Raw genomic sequence first — 26,640 nt, 5'->3', positions numbered from 1 at the left:
CTTTGTTTTGCTTTGTGTGCTTATAAACAAGTATTAAAGAGGCAAGAACACACAGGCTAGACTAGAAACATGGCAAGGCCATGAACAGTCCTTGGCACACCATGTTCTGTGGTCCTAGGAACCTGGCGTCAACCTCTGCCCATCCCTGCTCCTGCCATTTAAACTTCCCAGATACCCAGAGGAAAGTGGCAATGTAAACAACCAAGAATCCGTGGGGGACTCAGTTTATTGTGCCATCTTCTTTCAATGTGAATGAAATGCTTTGCAGTCTTCATTCCTAAAAACATTTCTGGTGGCCGATACAATTTGCACTACTGACATTTGGTCCTGCCTACTACAAACTCTGCTCTTGTGATTATAGTCTCATTTAATAATAACAGAAAACCCTGTGACATGTATTTCCATTTTAAAGTTGGAAAATTCAGCTCAAAAGTCTGCCAAAGCTTTGGGTGATAATGATGTACTGAGTAGGTTTGTAACAAATGGACCACTCTAGTGACAAATGTTGACAGTAGGGGATGCTGTGTGTATGTGGGTGTGGAGGGTATATGGAAAATCTCTTTACCTCCTGCTTAATTTTGCTATTAACCTAAAACTGCTCTAAAAAATAAAATCTATTAAAAAAAAAAAAAAAGGCCTGCCAAGGAACAAATAACTTAGAAGTGACAGAGCTAGGACTTGGCTACCAAAACTCTTCCCCTTCTGCTGGAAAATCAGCACATGGCTTTTTAGACAAAAGCATAGTCCACCATCCACAGTAACAGGTAGGGGCTAATATTTCTATTTTGCAATTAAAAAAAACCACCTTTTCTAAAATATTTTTCACTGTCTGCTTTGGGAAAATAAAAAACTAAACTCCTCTACGACCAACCCAAGAAAGCAGAATATGAACTTAATATTTCTCTACACTCATCTAATACGAAAGTCCACTGCAGCATTGGGAACAAACTTCACTGCTGATGATGTCCAAATGGAATTCTTCCTCAATCCCTCAACCCTGGGGTGCGTTACCTCTTTACTGCAGCACAGCAAGAGACGGATCCTTCTTTATTCTCTTTCTCAGCATTACTAACTTTTAGAATAAGGAACTAAACAGTCACTGTGAGGAAGCAGAGAAAAATGTCAAGACCTGTACCGTAAAGAAAGGCCTTCAAACTGCTAATGAGAAATGGCTGGCTGGGCAGGTGGGCGGGCCAGCAGGGCTTGCACACCCTCCCCAGAACATGCTGCATAAAAACACACCAACACCGCTACAGTGTTGTCTGAAGGCAGTGTGGCCCGAGCATCACAGAAACCACGCTTGGCCCCAGAAGCTTGGGGAGAAGGGTGCTGCAGAACTCACCTGCACACACTTCTCCAGCAGGTGCTTCAGGATGGCTGTGTCACTTGCACAGAGCTGACCACTGAGGAGGATGCACATGTGGGCAACGCTGTCCCTTAAACACCAAGAGGGGCAGTCAACAACTCAAGAACTCTGCTGATGGAAGAGCGCTTACTGACACAGAAAGGTATCTACCAAGCTGTCATTTAACAAAGACCAAATAAAAAGGCAGGCGCTAATGGGGAACAAGGAAGGAGGCAGCAGCAGCTGGGGATGGTGGAAATTCAGGGCCAGCACACTTAGGTTTCAATTTCAACTCTGCCATTAACAAACTCAGTCACGGCACCACTCCCAGCCCCAGCTTTTTCAACTGGAAAATGACAGAGGAAGGGAAGGGCTAATCAGATATTTTTCAGGTCTAAGAATCCATGATTCTGTGATAAGGCAGCTCAATGTGAGAACAAACGGAAAGAAAATATGTTCTTGATTTCTACTAATTTATAGTGTTTGATAGCCAAAAATTAAATATACCCCATAAAATCATGTTATCACAATCTTCCTACCTTAGCATAATGCAACAGTGGCTAAATGTGTGCAAGAAAAGGAAGATCACTTTCAGACAAATTCAACAACATAGTATACACACAGACTAATTGTTCCAAAGAGATTTCTTTGTACATAACCAATATTTGAAAATCTTACTTTTACTCCCCAGGTTATTTTTTTTAATTGCCTGAACACTAAACAGATGTATTATTTCCTTTAGAGTGTATTTTAGATCCTCTACACCTGGTATCCTGATTTTATGTTAAAATTCTACAAACTGAAAAACAGAAGTTTTAGGAGCTGAAGTGAATCTGGATAACTGATTCTCAATACTTCTGTGGGGGATGGTATGAAGCCATCCAATTTAACATCAAAATCTTTACAGAAAAAAGCAAGATCTGTATATGCTGCTTTGGCGTGAAAGTGAATAAAAGGTGCAAAACCAGGTGCATGGCATGCTAACCTCTGTTAAAAGAGGAAGAAAATATATATATGTGTGTATATATATATGTGTGTGTGTACATATATATGTGCGTGTATATATATGTGTGTGTGTGTATATATATATATATATATATATATATTTTTTTTTAGTAGTGATGAGGTCTCACTAGGTTGCCCAGGCTGGTCTCAAACTCTCATGCTCAAGTGATTCCACTGCTTTAACCTCCCAAAGTGGTATGTATTTGTTTACATTAAAAAAAAAAGCATAAACCAAAAGCTAACGAAAATGGTTACCTATGAGGGAGGAAGTGAAAGGGGTAACCAATGTTGGAAACTGTACACGGTGTTTAGTAGTTTTGATATGGGAACCTCATAAATGGTTTCACATAATTAGAAAGCAAAATTAAATCAATATTTTAGAAAAGCAAGTCCTAAAAACCCAAACGAAATGAAACAAATGGTTTTAACTGTAAATCAAGACATCAGCTAAACTAAAGAAAATTACTTCAAGTGACTTCAAAGCCCAGTAACTTCATTCTACATCACCAGGAAAATATATCCTAAGGAATAAAAGAACCACAAAGAAATCCCACAGGATAAATGACCTTGTCTCTTTGGTAAATGGCAACAAAAAAAGGAAACAGTGTGTGTATGTGTGTAAATACAAACTGCTAAGACATGTTATCTATAAGGTATGATGTTATCAAATGCTATATATAGGACCTTATTTGAATCCTGAATCAAATATTTACAGATCAGAGAAATGCGAATGCTAACTAAGCATCAGATGATATTAAGAGGTTAATATTATTTTCTAGTGTTTTAGTGGTATTGTGGGTACATGAAGGGCAAAAAAGTCCCTCTCTCTTAGAGATGGATACTAAAGTATTTATGAATAAAATGAAATAATATCTAGCATTTACTCTAAAATAATCCAACGAGTTGGGGATCAGTGGAGGTGGGTATAGGAAAAAAAGATTGTCCATGTGTTGATCATTGACGCTGTATACATGGGCTTTATTATTTTCTCTACTTTTGTGAATGTTTGGAATTTTCCACAAGTGAAAACAAAAAACAAATCTAGCAATAATTTTTGATGTACATAAGGATTCAAGGAACCCATGCAAGAGTTCAAGCTGAGAGAGAGGGAGAGAGAAGTTCCTACTTTATGAAATCCTGGCCCAGTCTCTACTTTCCATAAGAAACTATAGCCTTGAAAACGAAGCTGCTTGATCAAGGCCACCGACCTGATTTGTGCAGGGGTGAGACTAATATCTGGCATGGCTCCCAGTCCAATAGACTACTGTGCAAATTCTTCAAGACTAAAAAAACATAAGACTATATTTACAGGGATCATTTCTACAGTTCATTACTAGAGAAGTTTCTCTCAGGATGTAGAGCAGAAAAGATGTATTAAAAATGACCGTGAAGGAATAGTTGTCAAGAAAAAATGAAAAGTATTAAAAAGATTAAAAACAAACAAAAAACTGATTTAAAGAACTGTAAATCCATGCATTATGAATTCACTCTTTCCTCCATTTTATTTCAGTTATTGTATTTTTCACTAAAATTCCCACTTCTTTATATCTTCTATTTTCTTGCCAAGACTTTCTATATTTCCATCTGTTTCAAGAGTAGCTTTACTTCTTGGACTATTTTAATAATAGGGGTTTTATAAAGTTTTATTTTATTTTTTAAACTGTAGCCCTAACAAATTTCCACAAACTTAGCAGCTTAAAATAAGAGCCTCTTACTATCTCACAGTACCTACGAGTTAGAAGTTTGAGTGTAATGTAACTCAGCAGAGTTCTCTGCTTAGGGTCTCAAAAGGTCTAAGTCAAGGTGTCAGCTGACCTGGGGTCTTGCGGGGATTTTCTTGGGGGAGAATACACTTACGGGCTCATTCAAGTCTGTGTGGGTATAGGACTGAGGTCCTTACTTCTTGCTGGCTGTCAGCTGTTTGTCATTCTCATTCCTTGGCTCACGGCCCCTTCCATCTTCCATGCCAGAAACGTTACGTTGAAAACTTATCTTCGAATCTCTCTGCCTTCCCCAACTGCTACCAGCTGGAGGAAGATCCCTGCTTTTAAAGGCTCATACAATTACCTAAAGCCCACCTGGATAATCTAGACAACAAATCCAGGCTAGTTGATTCGTACCCTTCATTACATCCGCAACATGCTTTTGCCAAGTCAGTCGTATATTCCTAGGATAAACACTAGGAGGTCAAGCTCATGGAGGCCACAAATCTGCAGACCACAGTCTATCACAGAATTCCAACACAGGCACCACCTCAGCTTTAGCCTGTGTCTTTTTTCACGAGTTATTTTCCTGGTTCTTCACATGCTGAGTAAATTTTGCATTGTATCCTGGACATTTTTAACATTATGCTCTTAGAGACTCTTGATCTTGTTTAAATCCTATGGGGAATGCTGGTATTTTGTTGAGCAGGCACTGGCCTGGCTGGATTCAGTCCCCAAGTCCTGACCAGCCTTCTTTTTTTTTTTTTTTTGAGACGGAGTCTTGCTCTTGCCCAGGCTGGAGTGCGTGGCGCAATCTCCGCTCACTGCAAGCTCCACCTCCCGGGTTCACACCATTCTCCTGCCTCAGCCTCCTGAGTAGCAGAGACTACAGGTGCCTGCCACCACGCCCGGCTAATTTTGTTTTTTTGTATTTTTAGCAGAGACGGGGTTTCACTGTGTTAGCCAGGATGATCTCAATCTTCTGACCTTGTGATCCGCCCGCCTCGGCCTCCCAAAGTGCTGGGATTACAGGCGTGAGCCACCGCACCCAGCCCTGACCAGCCTTCTGTAGAACATGGTATCAGTGTCACTTTCAAAGCCTTTGCCGTGTTCCTCAGCAATGTCCTGCAGGTACCTACTTGCTTGGTGGCCAGCCTGCCTTCCAGGCAATGGTCTATCCCATAGTTGAGTTCTGTCTTTGGCAACCTGTTTTGGGTCACATCACGCATGCATAGCTCAGTGTTGAGCCTGTAAGTTAACTAACAACTTCATGGGGTCACTTTCCTGAGCTCTTCCCTCTCTGGAATCTCCCTAGTATCCTTTCCAGTAACCTGCGCTCCCCTTTTCAGACTCCAACCAGAAACCTACGGCTTTAATTACTCCGTTTAGCCATGCTCTTCCTGTGCCTGCATCTTGCCTGGGACTGAGCTACAGGAGGGAAGAGAATAAAAAGGCAACTGGGGTTTTCCCCATTCCCTAAGAGTTTTAGGTGTTCACACACTCCTGCCACTGCAGGGCTGACCGGAGGAGAGGAAGCAAGAAGGAAAAAAATGATGGCTTTCTCCCACTTTCTGTCTTGGGGCCCAACTATAAAACTACTCTGTAGCTCTCCCTGTTCACACAGGGTACCTGCCTCCAGGTTTTCGACAGCTGGAGTCCAGGGCAGGGGATGCTGAAGGGAAGACAGGAAACTCACTACTGGTGCAAAGTGGTGCTTCAAATTCTGGCCTTCTCCCCCATCCGCCTGTTACCGTTTACTTGTCGGAGTCCTCAACAGCTGCTCCATGCACATGTCCAGGTCTTACAGCCACAGACAGTGGCAGAGGCAGGATGGAATATGCTCCCTCCACCTCCCAGAACCACAGCTCCACATCCATGCATTTTAAAACATATTTACGGTGGTTATCATTGGGAGGGGTAAGAGGATTGATTTTTATTTTCTTCTTCCTTATTTTCTGTATTTGTCAAATCGCCTACAGTGATGAGTATACATTATCTTTGAAGTCAGATGGTTTCTCTGCAGAATCTTGCAGAAGTACTACCAGCTTTAAAAGTCTTAACTGATAGGGGCTACCTACAGTATGCCATTACTTACCCTCCAAGAGAAAGCTGGAATAACTGTCTTTCCCCTTAGAGTTGTATTTGCTCTTCTTTCAAAAATAGTTCAATTAAAAATTAATATATATATATATTTTTGAGATGGAGTCTTGCTCTGTCGCCCAGGCTGGAGTGCAGTTGCGCAATCTCGGCTCACTGCAAGCTCCACCTCCCAGATTCACGCCATTCTCCTGCCTCAGCCTCCCGAGTAGTTGGGACTACAGGTGCCCACTACCACACCTGGCTAATTTTTTGTATTTTTAGTGAGACGGGGTCTCACCGTGTTAGCCAGGATGGTCTTGATCTCCTGACCTCACGATCTGCCCGCCTCAGCCTCCCAAAGTGCTGGGATTACAGGCATGAGACACCGCGCCCGGCCAAAATTAATATTTTTAAACACTCTCTGGGTTCCATTTCTGGTTCAGATACTGATACTTGTTTTCCAACATTCATCTTATTAACTACTATACTAACAAAGCAACTGAGATTTTAATCATAAAGAGGGACCAGGCGTGATGGCTCACGCCTGTAATCCCAGCACTTCGGGAGGTGGAGGCGGGTGGTTTACTTGAGGTCAGGAGTTCGAGACCAGCCTGGCCAACATGGCGAAACCATGTCTCTACTAAAAATACAAAAAAAATTGGCCGGGCCTGGTGGCGTGTGTCTGTAATCCCAGCTACTTGGGAGGCTGAGGCAGGAGAATCGCTTGAACGTGGGAGGCAGAGGTTGCAGTGAGCCAAGATTGCACCACTGCACTCCAGCCTGGGTGACAGAGTGAAACTCTGTCTCAAAAAAATAAATAAATAAAATAAAATAAAAATAATAATAATAAAGGGCACAAGAGATTTATAAAAGCCTAGTAATTTAAACAATTTCTAAAAGTAGTTCCTCCTTCCCAAACACATTCCCACTAGCTCCTGGAAGATTCACTTAGTACCTTCACCTCACATTCCCCTACTGGGTTATCTGGCATCAAGCCAGGGACCAGGAAACTAACCCCACAAAAGCAGTTTGACTATAGAGCTAGTCTGGCTCAGGTTTCTGGGCCCTCACTTGCACCAACTCCTTCCAATGTCCCGAGAAAGGACCTAAGCAGAGTGTCCCTATGGTCATACACTTTTGTAAAATTTACCCCCAAAACATTCTAATTGCAATAAATTAAGACTACTGCCTTTTCCCACTGCAACTCTGCCTCTGTTCCTCTTCCCCTTCATGTCAGGTAGCTTGGGAGGGGCTGCTGGCATTTTTGAGATCCACCTAAGGGTACATTAAGTTGGAGAAAGACACTTAGTTTGGGTTTAACAGGACACATTTATGCTGTTTACAGTTACTTCTACTATGCAAACTTAGGTGATTACCAGCAATCTCAATGCAGGTATTCCTTCTAGAAATACTGCTACCACCCACTGTGCTGGTTCACCAGGGCTTTTATGAAATAAAGGTGAAGGGCCAGGGATCCTGTGGCAATGTGAATAGGTCCAATGGGGTCTGACTCAGGGAAGTGTGTGGGCAGTGGAAAGGAAACATGGTTTGAAATAGAGGGAGCCAGATGCTTGTTTGTGGGGAATTTACCATCAGACGTGCTAAAATATAAGCGAATAGATCAGTTACCAGAAAAATAATCAATATAGCAGTACAATTCTGTGTGCCTTAGATGTGTTTTTTTTTCCTTTTTTGAATGGAATTGTGCGAAACAGGATTTACCTGAACATCTGTTTTTCTGGGACACCAACCTGTAGCAGTACTAGAAACAGCAAATACGTCTATATGTGAAACCATAAGTTTTATGTACCCTATCAACAATAAAAATTTATCAACTGTGCTAGAGGAATCGCTGAGTTCTTTCTATATCCTGTCATATGAAAATGTGATTAAAAAGCACACAGCCAAAGGAAAAATTTTACACAGGTGTGTTAGATAATTAACAAACGTTATTTTTCTCAATTTAGCCATTTGCATTATTGATCAGGTTTTTCAAATTTGTTACATTCTCATTCTAAATATTCACTTTTTTTTTTTTTGAGACAGAGTCTTGCTCTGTCACCCAGGCTGGAGTGCAGTGGTGTGATCTCGGCTCACTGCAACCTCAGCCTCTCGGGTTCAAGTGATTCTCCTGCCTCAGCCTCCTGAGTAGCTGGGACTACAGGCACGTGCTACCACACTTGGCTAATTTTTTGTATTTTTAGTAGAGACGGGGTTTCACTGTGTTAGCCAGGATGGTCTTGACCTCTTGACCTCGTGATCCACCCGCCTCGGCCTCCCAAAGTGCTGGGATTACAGGCGTGAGCCACCACCGCTCCCAGCCTCACTTTCTAAATTAGTTTTCACTTGTAACTTTGTATTCTTTCTCTTAAAGAGTTCTCCCCTTCCCCCAAATTGTATACCTTCAAGCTCCATAAAACCTGGCATCTACCTCTGCCTCAGAAGAAATCTGATTAATTCATTCAAATATTTATTGAGCTCTATTCTGTTTCAGGCAAGTCTAAATGCTTAGGGATACAGGAGTTCCTAAGGGAGAAAAATACCCCCCTATATAGTGGACAAATACGAAGAAGACAGTACCTAACATGTATTAAATGGTGAATAAGTGCCTTGGAGTGAGTAAAGTGAGGATGGTAAAGAGGAAGTTGGCAGCTGGAGGGAGACAGGGAGGAGGCTTCATCAAGAGGACAAGGTCCAAGACAAGGCCTCAAAAATGCCCTGGTACACATTACAACAGCTACCATGTTCCTATATGACCACCACTGCAAGGAGATGCATGTCAAGCCCTTTGCTTATGTCATCTCATTTAATCCTCACAATAACCATGTGCAGCTGGCATCAAGAACTCAGGCTCAGAAAGGTTAGTGATTTGTTAGCAGTCACTCAGCTCCGCAAGCGGCCTCAACCCCATCGTGATTGCATGGTGTGCACAGAGCACACACAGATACAGAAGTTTAATTCAGAAAGGGAGACAACTGAGAAAGTAACCACTACTACCTGCCCACTGCAGTCACAGAGAGAGCAGAAAGTAAGAGGCAGCACCGCTGGCTAGCCTGACCTGGAGCAGCTTCCCTCACAGGGGAACAGGAGACCAGGTGGACAAAGGGCATAGTGTGTGCACAGGCAGAGGACTACATAGAAACTGCAGGAGCAGCTGGGAAAGGACGAGTATAGTTGGGCTGAGACACCCGAGGGGAGGTGGGGAGGTGGCCTGGGGTTGTGCTGTGCGAGCTCTAGGGGGCCAACTGGATGGAATCCCATACCTAAGTAGGTTTTGCAGCTGGGATAGGACATGACTACATTTTCATTTTGGGAAGCAATCAGGAGGATGGGCTGGGAAGGGTAAAGATGGGATTAAGCAAGATTCATCACTGCATCCTACAACATTATAGGGCCTTTTTGTTTTTGAATTTTAAAATGGCAATAAACTAAAACACCAGTTTAGGGGAAAACAATTCATGACTCTTAAAATAAAACCACTTACATCCCTCTAACTACCCTCCTGATCCTGTTCATGTCCTCATGTATTTTTACAACACTATAATTGCTTTGTACACACCATTTCAACTTTTCAGTTAAGTCACATTTTAAAGCATATTTCCGTGGATCAAAATGGTTTAAATTTTCCTTGGATGGGAGGATGGGATTCAGCTTGCTGAAGCATGTTTACTTGCTATGGAGTACTCTACCATACTGACACAAGAAAGTTTATCAGACTGTTTTGAAAAGTGTGATTCCAAAATCAAAATCTTTGCCACATACTGCTACTTTCCAAAAAGATTAGACCAATTAATAGAATCACTGTCAACTAAACGCTCCCCAGAAAATCACCAAAGACTGGGCTTTATCATATTGCTTTGTAGGATCCTCAACTTTTCAACTCCCTGTGGCATTGACAAATACGCTATGGTCAAAGGACTCTATATTCTGATCTCAGAGAACATGACTGGAATTACCTCAGCTCAGCATCCAACACTACAATGGGGTTTTGCCTGTATATCTAGCACTATGCTGTGTTTATGAAGCTCATGACGCACTGAGTAAAGGGGAAGCTGGCAAGCTGATATGAAAGTGGGTGAAGGAAAAATAAGAACAAAACTGAAAGGGTAAGCAGCAGTAAGAAAAATCTGTTACTGTCTGAATATAGAAGAGGTATTGATGTGACTAGAAGCAGGGGTGTTTGGAAAGGAAGGAAGCAACTGAATTCTTTGGGCCAAATGGATTTAAATGAGCTCACATGGAATTGCCCATGCATTGATCTTTGCTTTGGCAATCCAGTTCATATCATTCCCTCCAAACAGGATAAATCTGCTTAATTATTGCCTAATTTTTTCTCAGCTGTGTTTTGTAAATATCCAGGGTTAGCTTGTTCTACTTTCTACTCGGATTATTTGTCCACCTGATAATAATAATGGCTAACATTTATTAAGCACTTACCTTGTGCCAGGCATCTTGTTAACACAGCTTTTTTTATTTTATTTTTTTTTGAGACAGAGTCTTGCTCTGTCGCCCAGGATGCAGTGCAGTGGCACAATCTTGGCTCAACGCAACCTCCACCTCCTGGGTTCAAGTGATTCTCGTGCCTCAGCCTCTCAAGTAGCTGTGATTACAGGCGTGCGCCACCAGCCCAGCTAATTTTTGTATTTTTAGTAGAGATGGGGTTTCACCCTGTTGACCAGGCTGGTCTGGAACTCCTGAGCTCATGTAATCTGCCTGCCTCGGCCTTCCAAAGTGCTGGGATTACAGCCACTGTGCCTGGCCAAGGTAAGTAAATTTTAAACTCATTTTTTGAATAAGGAACCTGAGGCAGAGAGAAATGAATACACCTTATATCAACTTCCTCTTTGGGAAAGGAATTAGTATAGAAGGAACCTGGAAATCTACTAACGACTGATAGTCCTATAGGTAAATAAGCCAGCAAACTTCTGCAGTCCAGGAAACTGCATCGTCAGCATTTAGTTTGTTAATAGTGAACCATCTAATGAGAATCTGCAACAAGGATAGGGCACATGAGAAGTACAGATGGTATTTGCAAGTACCCTAGGTGTGACCCTAAACTGGTCATTCCACCTCTCTCAACCTCCCTTTCCTCTACTTTAAAATGGGGCTATGCAACTTGGTCATGTCTCTGAAGAGTTTTGGAAAAGTGAATAAATAACGAGCATGAAGTGCTTCCTAAACCTTTAAGGACCTCAAAAAAAAACAAAAAAACAAAAACTTTCAACAAGCAGATGTAGAAAATTTAAATTATATTTGGCCTACAAGTAAAGGTTACTCCGTGTTTCCCTACCTCAAATGTCCTCTCCCATCTCTCTGGTACTGAGAAAATTTGCGTCGCCTGTTATAAGGCAGTCTACACAAGGCCAACATGCTAACCCACTGCCACCTCAGGGTTATCAAACATTTTCACAGTGGCCCAGACAAAAATACCCCAGGGAAACAAAACAAAAACAAACCCAGAGAGAAAAACCACCCTTTAAAGATTTGGCCTTGGGTTTTAAATCTGCCCATCCTTTTTTAACACTATGTATTGACAATCTTTCCTTCAATGATGCCTTGTTCTAATTTCTGTTTTTCACATCCATTAGTGGCACACGATAGGCCAGCGGTTGCTGCCATAGCGTGAATGGAAAAGGTGCCTGTAATCTGGGTGTGTAATGTACTGGGCCATATTCTGGTCCCGTTTTCATGGGTTTCCCATGGTAGGCTACCCACAGGCTTAGGAGTATTTCTAGCCCTTAGTGGAGTAAAAATATTAACACCTAACACTTGATTCCCACCTTTAAGAAACAATTTAAAGAAATGCTAAAAAAGCAAACGGCTCAAAATGCATCCACCAGGCACCTCCAGGCCCATACCGTGCGCGTCCCTATGGCCCACTCTGGGGTGTCCTTCCGGGGTGGGACACTCCCCGGCCCACGGCCCTGCCGGCCTCCACGGGGCACCGCTCAACCAGCGAGTCCACGCGGGACACTCCCCGGTCTACAGCCCCACCGGCCTCCTCCACGCGGCACCCCTCAACCCGGGAGTCCACGCGGGCCACTCCCCGGCCCTGCCCCGTGGGGGCAGGCTCCCTACAAACGGACGCTCCTCTAACCCGGACCCGCCTAGGAGCTCCAGCCGCCTCACGAAGGCCTTCAGAGGCCGGGCGGGACCATCTCTGGTGGACCGCGGCCTCAGCGCCCGCCCCGCCTGGGCCTCTCGCCTCGGGCCTCGGGCTTCGCCGCCCACCCGGAGAGGCCCACCCCGGCCCCGCGCGCCCAGGCCGCTCCACGTCCTCACCCTCGGCCTCTCGCTCGCCTGCCGCGTCCTCACCGGCCTCGCCCGGCCTCCGCAGTCGCGAGCAGCAGCCTCCAGGCTGGCGTCGACGGCGCCTGCTCCCGACTGCCCGCCGGCAGCCCCCGCGCCGCGCGCCCCGCCCTGACCCCGCCCCCGCGCCGCGGACGCGCAGTCGATTGGCCTGCGGGGCGCCAGGGCGGAGCCTCCCCATCCTGCGGCCTGAAGGCGCAAGACCGAGTTCTGATTGGTGAACGGACGGAGAGGGGGCGGGACCAGGCAGGCAGCGACGTAGGATATAAATCTGTGCAGCGCTCGGCTCGTTGAGCGGGGCGTCGGCTTGCTGAGCGAGGCGATGTCCTAGGCGAATTTTAGGCTCGCTGGGCGGGGCTAGATCTTGGGCGGGGAGTCGGCTCGCTGGGCGGGGCTAGGTCCTGGGCGAGGTCTAGGCTCGCTGGGCGGGGCTAGGTCCTCGGCGGGGAGTCGGCTCTCCGGGCGGGGCTAGGTCCTGGGCGGGGAGTCGGCTCGCTGGGCGGGGCTAGGTCCTGGGCGGGGAGTCGGCTCGCTGGGCGGGGCTAGGTCCTGGGCGGGGAGTCGGCTCGCTGGGCGGGGCTAGGTCCTGGGCGGGGAGTCGGCTCGCTGGGCGGGGCTAGGTCCTGGGCGAGGTCTAGGCTCGCTGGGCGGGGATAGGTGCTGGGCGAGGCCTAGGCTCGCTGGACGGGGATAGGTCTTGGCCTGGGCCTTGCCGGCTCTCCTTGCACTCTTTGACTCAGTCCCTGGCCGCCAGCCTCCTCCTTACTCCTATGCATTGCATCCCTCGTGGGACTACAGGGACCCAAGGGGATCATCGAAGGATCGCGCGAGGGTGTGCTAAGGCTGAGACAGGCTGCTCCGTGGTGGCGGCCAGGATGGCCGTCCTCTGGCTTAGGGACCCCCACCTGAGAATGGAAGCCTGACTTGCCGCAGCATACTTCCCTTCTCTTGAGAGGTTCATTGAACTCCTATGTGTTCTTCAAGACCCTACCCATCCTGCTCTCCTAGCCCGGCCCTGTCACCCACTGTCACCATGTGGCTGTTGAGGGAATAATTAACTTCAGGAAACACCCGGGAACTTAAGAGACTCCTCCTATGGTGCTGTGGATTCCAGAGTGAAACCTGACCCTTCGTTTCCCAGAAGCCCAGGCAGGAGAAATGCTGGCTCAGGGGAACCTCCGTTTCTCCTGAGACAACTATGGGGTCTGAGACCTGAGCACACCGACACTGGGCTCAGCCGTGCGGGATGCTCCCCTCATGTGCCACCCACCTCTGGGGCTTTTCCTCTAACCAGTCCCCAATGACACCACCAGGCCCAGAGTGGTGCACACACCCCAGAACAGAGGATCCCTGCCTGCAGACGGGCAGGGCCGGGTGGGGATAGTGCAGATGAGAGCCTGGCCAGAGGGTGGTACTGACCCCTGGTAGGCTGCAGGGTGTGTGCTGGTGACCTGAGGCTGGCAGTCTGGAGGGAAGGCAGCAGGTGTGGCAGCTATCAGCTGAGGAACTAGAGAGAGCAAGAGTTTCAGTACCCAGGGGTCTGTCTATAAGGAAGCTCAGAAAACACTGATAGCAAAAGGTAAAAGGGGCCCAGGTGGTCCTGGGATGGTCAGTCCAGTGGGCAGCAAGAAGGCTAGAGGCCTTGCAGTGTAGGCATCCAGCCACCCAGATCAGTTCAGATTTCCAGTTTCCTTTACTCAAGTGGTAGAGCCGCCTTAGCCTATTCTTGAAAATTTATAGGTTAGAAATTTCTTCCTAGATATATTTCAATCATTCACTTACATTTCCAGTAATTTAGTACTTGCTATTATCAATGCGATCTTTCTTTTCTCACTACATTTTCTAATTAGTAAATAGATATCACTGACCTCTTAGTGTTAATTTTCACCAGATGTCTTGTACTAAGTAGATGATCTGATCGCCTGTAAATAATTCCTTTCCAATCTTTTGTGCTTTCTTTTGGGCTGGATCTCCAATACGTACAAAGTTGTCCAGTACTGATGCTATTGATGCAAGTAATTTTTCTTGATTTTATACACAGATGTTGTCAAGACTTTGAATTTTCCCAGAAAACCTCACAACTTACCCTTGCAAATAACCAAGAGAAATACTCATTTAATATCTAAACAATAGTGCTTTATTGATAAAAGGTTAGGTTAAATGGATACAAAATTACTGTGTAAAATAAGTGTTTTCAAAATACATTTCTATAGGTAGAGACTACCTCTTAGTAAAAGAGCAGTTATCTATTATCAAAAGTATCTATTTAGATTTGGGTAGTAAAACTAAAGGGGATCAGAAGTGTAGCAGTGTGGGTTTTCCCTCCCTGCATAGCTGTTACCAGGAGGCAGCGTGCCTGAAGTACTTTCACTCACATATGCGGGGTTTAGTCACCAGCAAACTTTTCTTTTTTACAGATTTTCCAGCAAAGTTATTAAATGTCAAACTCAAATAATGGACTCTGCATGGATGCACTCTGAAGTCATGGAACACTTTTTCTTAGTTACCTTCACACCATAAGCCATAACATATAGCTTTTGGCTATTCACAATTAAGCAACAGTGAAGGGCAAAGTTAGCAAGAACACCAGATTATTTTCTGTAGCACACCTTCATAACTATTATTATTTAACTGCCTCATTTTATGTTTTTTCTAGCCTCCACAAAAACCATAAAACCCTGTCTCATCCTCAGATTAAGCATTTTTCTCCATCTCCCTACACAACCATTGTCTCCTTTCATCTGTCACTTTCTGGGGTTGAATTTCCCAACTTCAGTAGAAATGATAAAAAAGGCAACCGCTGGAGTGTACCACAGGGAGACACAAGAGGAAAGGTGACACTAAGGCTACAGTGCACAGAAAACAGACCAGGTGTGGCTTCGACTGTGCGGACCTGCCCACTAGCCTATGCTACAGATTTGAAACGTCTTTCGCTTTGACACGACACACGGTTTATATTACACAAAATGAATGAAACGACAATGGCTAAAAATAAATGAGACAGCCTGCACACACAAAAATGATTACTGCTACTTTCCTCCCATCAGAAAATCACTCAAAAAGGGAGTATTTAAAGGAAACCCAAATCAGGAGAACTCGGTAGGCATCAGAGGTTCAAGGCACCAAGGCCTTAGGGCAGGAATACTTTTCAACGCAAGCTGGGCTTCAGGGGCACGCCCACCAACAGACCCCAATTTCCACAGGGGAGGCAGATCTTCTATATCTACAGTTACAGAAAATACACTAAAGTGCAGTATAAAATATAAAAAGGTTGGATTCCGAATAGACCAACTGCTAATTTTCCTTAAAAATATTTTTAATTTGGTTGAGTAAAAATAGTTTACTGAATCTCATTTTGTAGGTAAGAGTCTTATTTGCAATACGGAAACCGGAGCTCATGACTACTTTGATTTTCTCTGTAGCACAGGATAACCAGGATTAGTGGAGAACACTACAAAAAGGGGCTTGCGGTGAGTTCTTTGCATAGTGGTTTTAAAAACAACCTAGCATCAGAATTAAGAGACTTCTTTAAAACTCACCTCTAAAAAAGCTGTTTAAGTATAAAGATATATCTCATTAGGAAATTCTATTATGTTTTATTTGGTTAACAGATAAAATCGCAGACGAATCAACAGTATAGAATTATAGCAGCAAAACTGGTTTTAGGTGTTGTGTACAAACATAAAAGCAAGGAAGCAAAGAGTCTCCAAGTGGTGTGATGTGGTAAGCAGATGGCCTTGCCCCAAGTCAGTGCATCTTTCTACATCACTAGGCACATGCCTCTACCATTAAGGAACATTATGGCTAAATCTGAATGTTCTAGATATAAATCAGGAGTGCTCATCAATGGTTAGTCAGTTGTTAAGTCAGTTAAATCAAAGAAATTCAGTATTAAGTATACATGCCGATTCTTGGAAATCAATTCTAACATTAGTGGTTAGGGAGAAAGAGGGAAAACATTCACCTCACAAAATACAGACTATAACACAGCAATGAAATACATATGTTAAAAGTACTTCATACAAAAAACACATCAAAAGTCTTTTAAAAATTAAATTCTCAGGCACAGGTACTGTTAAAATGTGGATGGCACCCTCCCAAGGATTGAAAACACACAGCTGGATCATGCATCTGGAATGTTTTCTTTTTTATCCAGGAAAGTGTTTTCTAGAAAAAGGAAAACAAAACACACTTCAGTGGGAGTGAGGCAATGTCTGCTGCGTTAATCATTGACAGTTCTACTTTTCTCCTTAACAAAGGGCATAAACTGAGCAAAAGGCAGGGCTTACATGACCACAAAGTTAACTAAATCACAACGCCATTCAAGAGGCTCTTGGAAACTGGAAATGCTGCAAAACTAAAAAGTATACAGAAATAAAATTTTATCTATCTAAAAGTAAAATTTTCATTCCATAAAGGTTGAAAACCAGAAGCTCAGAGAAAATAAGCAAACACCTGTCACTGCTTCCTGCTTCAAATGAGCTGCATCGCTGAGGCATCCTTGTCTCTTTCCACTGTACCCTCACTTCCCCAGTCACATACCATTAACTGGTTACACAGGACCAGACTCTAGAGTCAGCAGGCCATCGTTTAAAAGTCATGGCACCATCGGCAAATACTTTTAAACTCACTGGAGCAGCAACAATTTCCTTATCAGTAAAGTGTGAACTGAGCACATACCCTCAGGACTATTCTAAGGTGTCAATGTGATGACGAAACTAAAGCAACCAACTTGGACTCAGTTGGGGGTGACATGGATGTTTTCTTTACAGTAACTTATTAAACTGTACATACATATTTGTGTGCATTTTGTGTAAATACTGTATTTTACAATGAACACCTTTCCCAGTAAGCTGCAAGAGGATTTGGTGACTAAGGCTCCATCCAGCAAGTCACTCTGGGTCCTTCCTCAGCCACCTGTCCACATGCTGTGGAGGCCTCAAGACTCCCTGCCTTCTGCCTAACCCACCCTGCCGTATGTCGGTGAAGGCTCAACTCCCCTCCGTTTTCATGAACACACTCATGCTTCCAGAATGAGGTCCCTGGATTGTAGTGGAGACCTTCTACCAAATTCCCAGTGTTTCATCCTCAGATCTTGGCCAACTCAAACTCTGTTTCAAGCTCTGATCAGATCTCTTGTATGTTTGCCTTTACCCCAGTTGCATGTGACCTACCCTCTTCTTTGGACTCTTAGGTCATTACCTGACTTTATCTTTCATGCTTTTCCTCTGGCAAGTGATGGGAGTGGCCACCTGGACAGTTCGGAGAGCCTGCCTGTCCATAAGATACATAAGATACAGGGGAGTGGGCATGTGCCTTTTCCTGGTCCTGAGTCTCTGGAGTCTGCAGATTCTTTTCAAGCAGGCAGACCAGCATACACCACGCCAGACAGATATCTATTCACTAATGACCGTCAGACGGGACAAAGCTATCTGAGGAACAGGAGGTCAGCAGTCACCATCCAGGGAACCCTTATCTACCTCGCGTAATTCTTCCTCCTTGTGCCATCTTTACTTTTAATCTGTACAAGCTGTTTAATAACACATTTTTATTCCCTTTAGAGAGATGTTTTAACAATTAACAAATTTCCAATACAACTAATAAAGGTGCTTTAATACATAATTTCCTTCTAATGTTGGTATTTGCAAGCTTAGAAAATAACCTGCAAATGTACCCCAATAAAAGTTGAAATTATTAAAAAAAAAAAAAGACAAAAATATGAAAAATCTTTACTAGAAAGTAGGTGGCAAAGTAGTGGCTTCTGTTTTTCAGGAGCAATCTCTTCTCGTTTAAGATTAGTGATGGAGTTACTTCAAAATGCAAAATACTAATGAGGCTTAAGGAGTAACCTGTCATATTTAAGCTGACACAATAATGTTAGTAACAACTGCCTGTCTTCCAGGCTAAGGGACAACAGGGCCTACCTGACTTCTTGCTATGTGCACATCACCTTACACGTGGTGCCCGAGAGCCCCGCCATCACCATCCCCGCCCTGCATCTGCATCTGCATCTGCGCCTGCATCCTTGCGATCATCTCTTGCATGCGGCGGAGCTGTGAACACACACACATTATAGGTTTTCAAGGTTTGCTGTCTTTGAACATTATTTCTGGGTGTTCCGTGATTCCTAAAATTTCAACTTCTACACTTTCCCAAAACATGACAAAGTTATATAAAGACTTTTTACCAATCAATAAAAAAACCAACAGCTAAAGAGAAAACCAAGTAAATGATACGAATATGCAAGCCAAACAGAAACAATAACCAAAGAAAGATAAGACAACATGATAAATTTTCTTAAGACGGAATCTCACTCTGTCTCCCAGGCTGGAGTGCAGGGGCGCAATCTCGGCTCACTGCTACCTCCGCCTCCCGGGTTCAAGCGATTCTCCTGCCTCAGCCTCCTGAGTATCTGGGATTACAGGCACACACCACCACGCCCGGCTAATTTTTGTATTTTCAGTAGAGACGGGGTTTCACCATGTTGGTCAGGCTGGTCTCAAACTCCTGACCTCGTGATCCACCCGCCTCCGCCTCCCAAAGTGCTGGGATTACAAGTGTGAGCCACCGCGCCCGGCCAATATGAGCTTTCTAACCTAAAAGGAGGGAAAGAGACTGATGACAGTGGGAAATGCAAAGTAAAGGGGAATGGGAATGAGTCAGCTTTTCTGGAGGGCAATGAAGGCCTCACAATAAAACTAATATATATACATATGTATAAATATACATATACATATGCATATACATATACATATATATGTTAAAGGGATGGGATCTTGCTCTTTCACCTAGGCTAGACTGCAGTGGCACAATCATAGCTCACTGCATCCTTGAACTCCTGGGCTCAGGGGATCCTTCTGCCTCAGCCTCCCGAGTAGCTGGGACTACAGGTGCATGCAGACATGCATGGCTAATTATTTTTTAATTTTTTTGTAGAGATGGGGGGTCTCACTCTGTTGCCCTAGCTGGTCTTAAATTCCTGGCATGAAGTGATTCTCCCACCTTGGCCTCCTAAAGTACTGGGACTATAAGTGTAACCCACAGTGCCTGGCCAAAAATAGTAAATGTTAATTCATCTTTATCCTTATCATTATGATTTGTATGTGTTCAGAAATGCCTCCAGGAAAGTATTATAAAACATTTAACTAAATTTTCTTCAGGTGACTTTGTGGTTATTTTTAACATTTAAATATTTGATCAATATTGAATTAATTTGACCAAAGAAGTATTTTCTTTTTGTTTTCAAAAGGCTAGCCCATTATGATCCTATTGTTTACTGAATAATGTGTTTGCCTTCCAAAACTCCAGCTGATCTGAATGCCACCTTTACAACCGAGCATATTTCCATATTTATGATCTACTTACAAAAATCAGTGACATTACTAAATTGTCTCCAAAGTCTTTCAGCTAAATATATGAAGCATTATGTATGCTATGTAAATATCCATGTTTATTATTATATATAGATGTGTATATATAGTAATAGTTATATGTATCCTCAACAAATTAAAAAAGAAAAACTATAAACTTTAAGTTAATTACCAATGATATCTATGGTAAACAAAAACACCTTCAGTCACAAGAATAGTACTTTTCGGCTGGGCGCGGTGGCTCATACCTGTAATCCCAGCACTTTGGGAGGCCAAAGTGGGCAGATCACCTGAGGTCAGGAGTTTGAGACCAGCCTGGCCAACATGGTGAAACCCCGTCTCTACTAAAAATACAAAAACAACTAGCCAGGCATGGTGGCAGGCGCCTGTAGTCCCAGCTACTCGGGAGGCTGAGGCAGGAGAATCACTTGAACCCGGGAGACAGAGGTTGCAATGAGCCGAAATCATGCCACCGCACTCCAGCCTGGGCAATGGTACAAAACTCTGTCTCAAAACAAACAAAACAACCAACCAACCAACCAACCAACCAACAGTACTTTTCTACTTACCTCAGCTTCTTTTTCCAGCAAGATCTGGTCTTTATTCATGTCCTCATTCTCCACTTTCCTAAGAATCGAAAGAAATCAGAATTATAACACTGCAACAAATAGTTATTTGATACTCCCCCCAAAATTCTACTTTAAAATTTAAAATGACATGTATTTATCATTTTTCTTTTTATACTGAGATGGTGTCTCGCTCTGTTGCACAGGTTGGAGCGTAGTGGCATGATCTTGGCTCACTACAACCTGCACCTCCTAGGTTCAAGCAATTCTCCCACCTTAGCCTCCCAGGTAACTGGGATTACAGGCACGTGCTACCAGGCCCAGCTAATTTTTTTGTGTTTAGTAGAGATGGGGTTTTGCCACGTTGGCCAGGCTGGTCTTGAACCTCAAGTGATCCACCCACCTTGGCCTCCCAAAGTGCTGGGAATACAGGCGTGAGCCACCACGCCCGGCCTATCATTTTTCTAATTAAAGATATAATGAATAAAAAGGGAACAGAATGATTTAAAAAAAAAGGTTCAAACAACACGAAATGGAACATTCAAGAGACTTTTCTTACTCTAAGCTTGAGCAACACCACTTGCTCTTACCCACTCAAAAAATTGGTATTATCTGAAGAATTTGCTTTGAGATAAGTTATTCTTTATTAATACGAATGTAGTCAGCACATTTAAGGAGCAGGATCTGCATGAGTGAACGAGGGGCAAAGCTCCTCAAGCACACCTGAGAACTGTGCTCTGCAAAGCACACTAATCCCCATCTCTGGGGCCAGTGCCTGCTCAGCTTCCAGAGGGTGGAATTTTCTTGCTGCCTCTAAAATCTTTCTTAATGTCTTGTTTCCAAACTCATAATTAGACTTCAATGTGTACAACATATGTATCTGAAAATCCATCAAATTATTAGAATGTGAGAATTTTAATGAAGTACAACACAGGAAACTTTTGTTGTTGAGACAGGGTCTCACTCTTGCCCAGGCTGGAGCGCAGCGACCATAGCACACTGCAGCCTGGACCTATTGGGCTCAAGCAATCCCCCTTCAGCCTCCCTAGTAGCTGGGACCACAGGCATGTACCACCACATGTGGCTAATTTAAAAAAAATTTTTATAGAGGCGAGGTCTCCCTATGTTGCCAGGGCCGGTCTCAAACTCCTGGACTCAAGTGATCCACTTGCCTTGGCCTCCCAGAAAACTTACATAAAAACACATTAGAATGGTTAAAAAGAAAAGGTGAGTGAGGGTGGCTGCAGGACTTTGTGAGGATCGAAGCTGCTGCTTCAACAGCCACTGGCTGCTTGGAAGCCACTCATCCTGACCTCACCCTTAACTCGGGTGCTGCAATTTCCTAATGGCAACAAGTTTGTCCTCATGTACAGAGTGATGCTTTTGAAGGAGGACTTGACACAAGCCTCTGGCCTTTCCATCTAAAGTTTTTGTTTGTTTTTTGAGACAGGGTCTTGTTTTATTGCCCAGGATAAAGTGCAGTGGTGCAATTATGGCTCACTGCACCTCCCAGGCTCAACTGCTCCTCCCAACTCAGCCTCCCAAGTAGCTGGGATTATACGTGTGTGCCACCATGCCCGGCTGAATTAATTTTTTTTTTTTTATTTTTGTAGAGATGGGACTTCACCATGTAATCCCATGGTCTCAAAACTCCTGAGCTCAAGCAATCTCCCTTGCCTTGGTTTCCCAAGGTGCTGGGATTACAGGCATTAGCCACCATGCCTGGCCTATAGTTTTTATGTGCATATCATTAAATGTACTTTTTCTTTAAAAGGCTAAAAGAGCATAATTTGATTAAATTAACAACTCTTTTATAATAGCTTTTGAGTAGGAAACCAAACCATGTTGCTTAATGGTCGAGAAGGCTGAGCTGAACACATAGAGGAGGAGGCACACTGTGGCTCAGGGTGACACGATACAGAGAAAGGGGCACAGTGTGATGACCTGCCGCCTCTCTTGAGTCTCTCAGAACGGAAGTTTTCATAATGAAGGTCCTGGGTCACCTCCTGGAGATCCTGCATGTGGGTGCTGAAAGAGAAGAGGAATGCACCAAGGTGGCATCATGCACATGACATTCTCATGAGAAAAAAAACCACCCATCAAGTACATAGAAGAAACAGTAGTAATTTAAATTACTTGGTAAATTGTACATAAAGCTGCTGGGATTTCAGGATAATAAGTATGGCCGTGGAAATGTCTAGTGAGGTGTAGCTCTCCCTTTCTTCCCCAATAAATGACATACAAACACAGGTCTCTGTCTCTCAGGGGGATTTCTGCCAGAGGCACTGCCACCCCTGTGTGAGGCCATCACTACCACAGGATGGCAGACAGATTTTAAGAGATTTTCAGGTCAACAATGTCTGAAATAGAAGACACTCTTTTAAAAGGACTTACGGAAAATGTAATGAAAATATTCATGCCTCCTATAACTCAAAATTTATATATTACTCTCTTATGAGAAAGAAGAGTTGGTTAGCTTCAGCTATGTAGAAGACCATAAAGTGAAGGACTAATATTCTGGATCCAAGAATATTAGCCAACAACTTAACCTTCCATTCATCTTATGAAATACTCTTAAAAAAATTTTTTTTAATTGCCTAGCTTATTCAAAATACTTAAGCAGGCAAGAATGAGCAAACATTGTAACACATTCCTATTTATTCAGGATCCAGGGAAATGGATTCACATAGCCAAGGAGTGACTCACTCTACCTTATTGTGAGAAACACACAACTGACACTAAAGTCAAGTCCCCAAACCCTGTCTTCAGCCTCCACACCCCCCTCAATAATGGGGATCGGGATAGCCACAAGGATGCAGCCCTGGAGGGGCTGAGTGCGCTTAACTTCTTACACAACCATTAAATTGTGTTTGACACAGCTCGGATGGTAACGTTACTGATTTCAACTCGCTACAAATTGCTAAACTAAGTGACACATGCGGCAATTATGTAGAAACTTTCAGCTAACCAAAACACTGATTTATCCACATCAGTCATTCTTTGAAGTCCTCTGATTAAAGAGGTATAGTGTAAGCAATACTCTCAGCCTGTTCTTTTTTTTTTTTTTTTTTTTTTGAGATGAAGTCTCGCTCTTGTTGCCCAGGCTGGAGTGCAGTGGCACAATCCTGGCTCACTGCAACCTCCACCTCCAGGTTCAGGCGATTCTTCTGCCTCAGCCTCCCAAGTAGCTGGGACTACAGGCACCCACCACCACGCCCAGCTAATTTTTTTGTATTTTTAGTAGAGACGGGTTTCACCATGTTGGCCAGGCTGGTTTCACCATATTGGCCAGGTTGGTTTCAAACTCCTGACCTCAAGTGATCCGCCCTCCTGGGCTTCCCAAAGTGCTAGGAGTACAGGCGTGAGCCACCACACCCGGCCTCAGCCTCTTTTTTCAAGAGTAAAAGCAATGTATGCATGTTACAATATGTGAAATTTATTTATTTATTTATTTATTATTATTATTATTTTGAGACAGAGTCTCGCTCCATCACCCAGGCTGGAGTGCTGTGGTGCAATCTCGTCTCACTGCAACCTCTGCCTCCCGGTTCAACAGTGATTCTCCTGCTTCGGCCTCCTGAGTAGCTGGGATTACAGGTGCGTTCCACCACGCTCAGCTAATTTTTTTTTGTACTTTTAGTAGAGATGGGGTTTCACCATGTTGGTCAGGCTGGTCTTGAACTCCTGACCTCATGATCCGCCCACCTCAGCCTCCCAAAGTGCTGGGATTACAGGCGTGAGCCACCACACCCAGCCCTGAAGTTTATTTTTAAAGGAAAAGACGACTATTTTTTCAGGTCTGTAATTGTTATTAATAATAAATGGAAGACAAAAAGCTAACCAGGGCCATACAGTGAGTCTCAGACTGGTGAGCGGGGCACCAGGTGTGGCTCAGCGTAGAGCAGTGGACCAGGGGCCTGTATAGCCTGACCATTTCCTTACCAGCACTGGGGACCTCTCAGACCCCAGTTTAGGTTCTAGTCTCCTTTTAACATCAAAGATGTAAGATCTTAGTAAGAAGGAAAGGTACTACAGGTTACAGGCCACAGGCAGAAGAGCTAGTTTAGTAGTGCCACAGAGGGCCCCTGGGTGAGGGTTCTCAGCACCAAGCTGCAACAGCCCCACACCACTTCTGCAATGTGAGAAACACTGAGGACGGCAATGAAGCTGCTGGCTGCAACTATCTTTGGGGCCAAGTGTACATCCCGTTTGAAATCCATATTCTTCATGCCAAATTCTGCCAGAAGGAACACACCAAATGTCTTACATGAGCATGGTTCTCAGCTTCAGAAAGTCATTGTGCTCTGGGTTCTCCACCTCCACAACACCCCAGGGGTAGAGGCGGCCTCTGACCTTCTTTCCTTTGGCTTCAATCAACTGATTGGATCCAACCACAGAGAACGGGATGCTAGCCTAGAAAGAGGCACACAGAGTAGACAGGCTCCACACAGGGAACCCCAGAGTTCACTGGGAACAGGAGAACATCAGCAGACTTAACACACTGCTATTGACTACAAAATTTAACTGGAAAGCTGGGGGTATGTAACATTTTCTTGAGAAGTGTCAGATACTTTCTACATGGGACAAATTGTATGAAAACAAATTAAACCTACAATAAAATTTCTAAGCTTCAGGTGATAGCTGTATCGATTTTTTTTTTTTTGAGACAGAGTCTTGCTCTGTCGCCAGGCTGGAGTGCAGAGGCGCGATCTGGGCTCACTGCAACCTCTGCCTCCTGGGTTCAAGTGATTCTCCTGCCTTAGCCTCCTGAGTGGCTGGGACTACAGGTGTGCACCACCACATCCAACTAATTTTTGTATTTTTGACGGAGATGAGATTTCACCATGTTGGCCAGGATGGTCTGGAACTCCTGGCCTCAACTGATCCATCTGCCTTGGCCTCTCAAAGTGCTGGGATTATAGGCATAAGCCACTGCATGAGGCCTTAAAATATATTTAAAGCAAAAATACTATCGTAACTGAACATACCCAGGCAATCTCTCTCACCTTAACATGGACAACAGTAAAACAGGAGTTATCTATGTTGTGGATTTGAAGCCAGTTCTTACCTTGAGAAGTCTAGTCTGCTCTTTAAAATCTTCATCTTCATCTGATTCTGCATCAGGTAAGTGATAGATTTTGATGTTATGTTCTTCAATTTCATCCAAAATCTGAGAGAATGACAAAACCAGGATCAATTTTAGCAAACTGCGTATGTTATCGTAGCCAATTCTAACTCATCCTGTAAGAAATATATCAGAATCATCCAAACGTCAATAATCAAACTGATTACCAAAGTTACTGTCAAATAAATTGATAAAACTGCGGCCAGGCACGGTGGCTCATGCCTGTCATCCCAACACTTTGGGAGGCCGAGGTGGGCGGATCACAAGGTCAGGTGAAACCCTGTCTCTACTAAAAATACAAAAAATTTAGCTGAGTGTGGCAGCGGGTGCCTGTAGTCCCAGCTGCTGGGGAGGCTGAGGCAGGAGAATGGCGTGAACCTGGGAGGTGGAGCTTGCAGTGAGCCGAGATCACCCCACTGCACTCCAGCCTGGGCAATGGAGCAAGACTCCGTCTCAAAAAAAAAATTATAAAACTGCTAGAAAGGTATTTATACTTGAATTTTGAGGATCCTCTGTACAGAATAAAAATAACATTAGCAATAATGCACCACTACCCTCAATATACAAAGCAGCAGGAGGACTAACAATAGCCCCAGCACAACAGCTAAAATGGAAATCATACCACAATCAACCTCAAGAAGAGGCAATTGCCACAGAGAAGTTACAGGCATGAGAAGACCCTGGAGAACAGGCAGGAGTCTTAAAAGCAGAGAGAAGGGAGAGGTACCCAGATGGAAAAAAAGAAAGAAAGAAAATAAATCTCGTCAAAGGCACAGATTTTGAGAATAACAAGAAATTCAAAAGGTTGGAATCTAAGACATCCAGTTGGATAAGGGAACAAAAACTGGAGTTACAAAGTGGAGAGTACCATGAATACCAGGCTAGCGACCTGGGGATCTGTATTTCATTCAATAGGCAGCCAGCAGTCAGCAGCAAAATCCCACAATCTGACCTATCAAGCAGGCAGTAGTGTGGGGGATGCGGCTTGGGGGGAGAAAGCACTGGGCTGAAGTTGAAATACGAATGCATTCATCAGTCAATCACTTAAAACCCTAGCACTCAAATGCCAACTACATGGTGGGCATTCTAACAGGCACCGGGCAGGCCACAGTTTTGTTTGGTCTCACCCCAGTACCTG

The 26,640-nt window shown here is 44.0% G+C and overlaps 2 protein-coding genes across 10 annotated transcripts in view; both read right to left on the bottom strand.

The window, feature by feature from the left end:
- The window catches only part of FARP2 (FERM, ARH/RhoGEF and pleckstrin domain protein 2), a 141,068-nt gene extending 128,514 nt beyond the window's left edge, over positions 1 to 12,554 (bottom strand). For all 5 annotated transcript variants that reach the window (XR_004027910.1, XM_030803359.1, XM_030803361.1 and 2 more), the window contains exon 1: positions 12,415 to 12,554. The gene's annotated coding sequence lies outside the window, so the exon portion shown is untranslated. The remainder of the gene's footprint in view (positions 1 to 12,414) is intronic.
- Positions 12,555 to 16,215: 3,661 nt separating this feature from the next.
- SEPTIN2 (septin 2) overlaps positions 16,216 to 26,640 on the bottom strand; it is a 35,659-nt gene continuing 25,234 nt past the window's right edge. For all 5 annotated transcript variants that reach the window (XM_030803354.1, XM_030803355.1, XM_030803357.1 and 2 more), the window contains 6 exons: positions 25,446 to 25,547; positions 24,645 to 24,790; positions 22,322 to 22,405; positions 20,381 to 20,438; positions 18,366 to 18,494; positions 16,216 to 16,608 (listed from right to left, as the gene is read on the bottom strand). In XM_030803354.1, coding sequence (XP_030659214.1) covers positions 18,393 to 18,494; positions 20,381 to 20,438; positions 22,322 to 22,405; positions 24,645 to 24,790; positions 25,446 to 25,547 — 492 coding nt within the window. In that variant the 3' untranslated portion in view covers positions 16,216 to 16,608; positions 18,366 to 18,392. The remainder of the gene's footprint in view (positions 16,609 to 18,365; positions 18,495 to 20,380; positions 20,439 to 22,321; positions 22,406 to 24,644; positions 24,791 to 25,445; positions 25,548 to 26,640) is intronic.

The sequence above is a fragment of the Nomascus leucogenys genome, chromosome 22a (assembly GCF_006542625.1).
Source record: "Nomascus leucogenys isolate Asia chromosome 22a, Asia_NLE_v1, whole genome shotgun sequence".
NCBI classification, from domain to species: Eukaryota; Metazoa; Chordata; class Mammalia; order Primates; family Hylobatidae; genus Nomascus; species Nomascus leucogenys.
The sequence above is the reverse complement of the archived record's forward strand: the minus strand, read 5'-3'. Positions and strand labels throughout refer to the sequence as shown.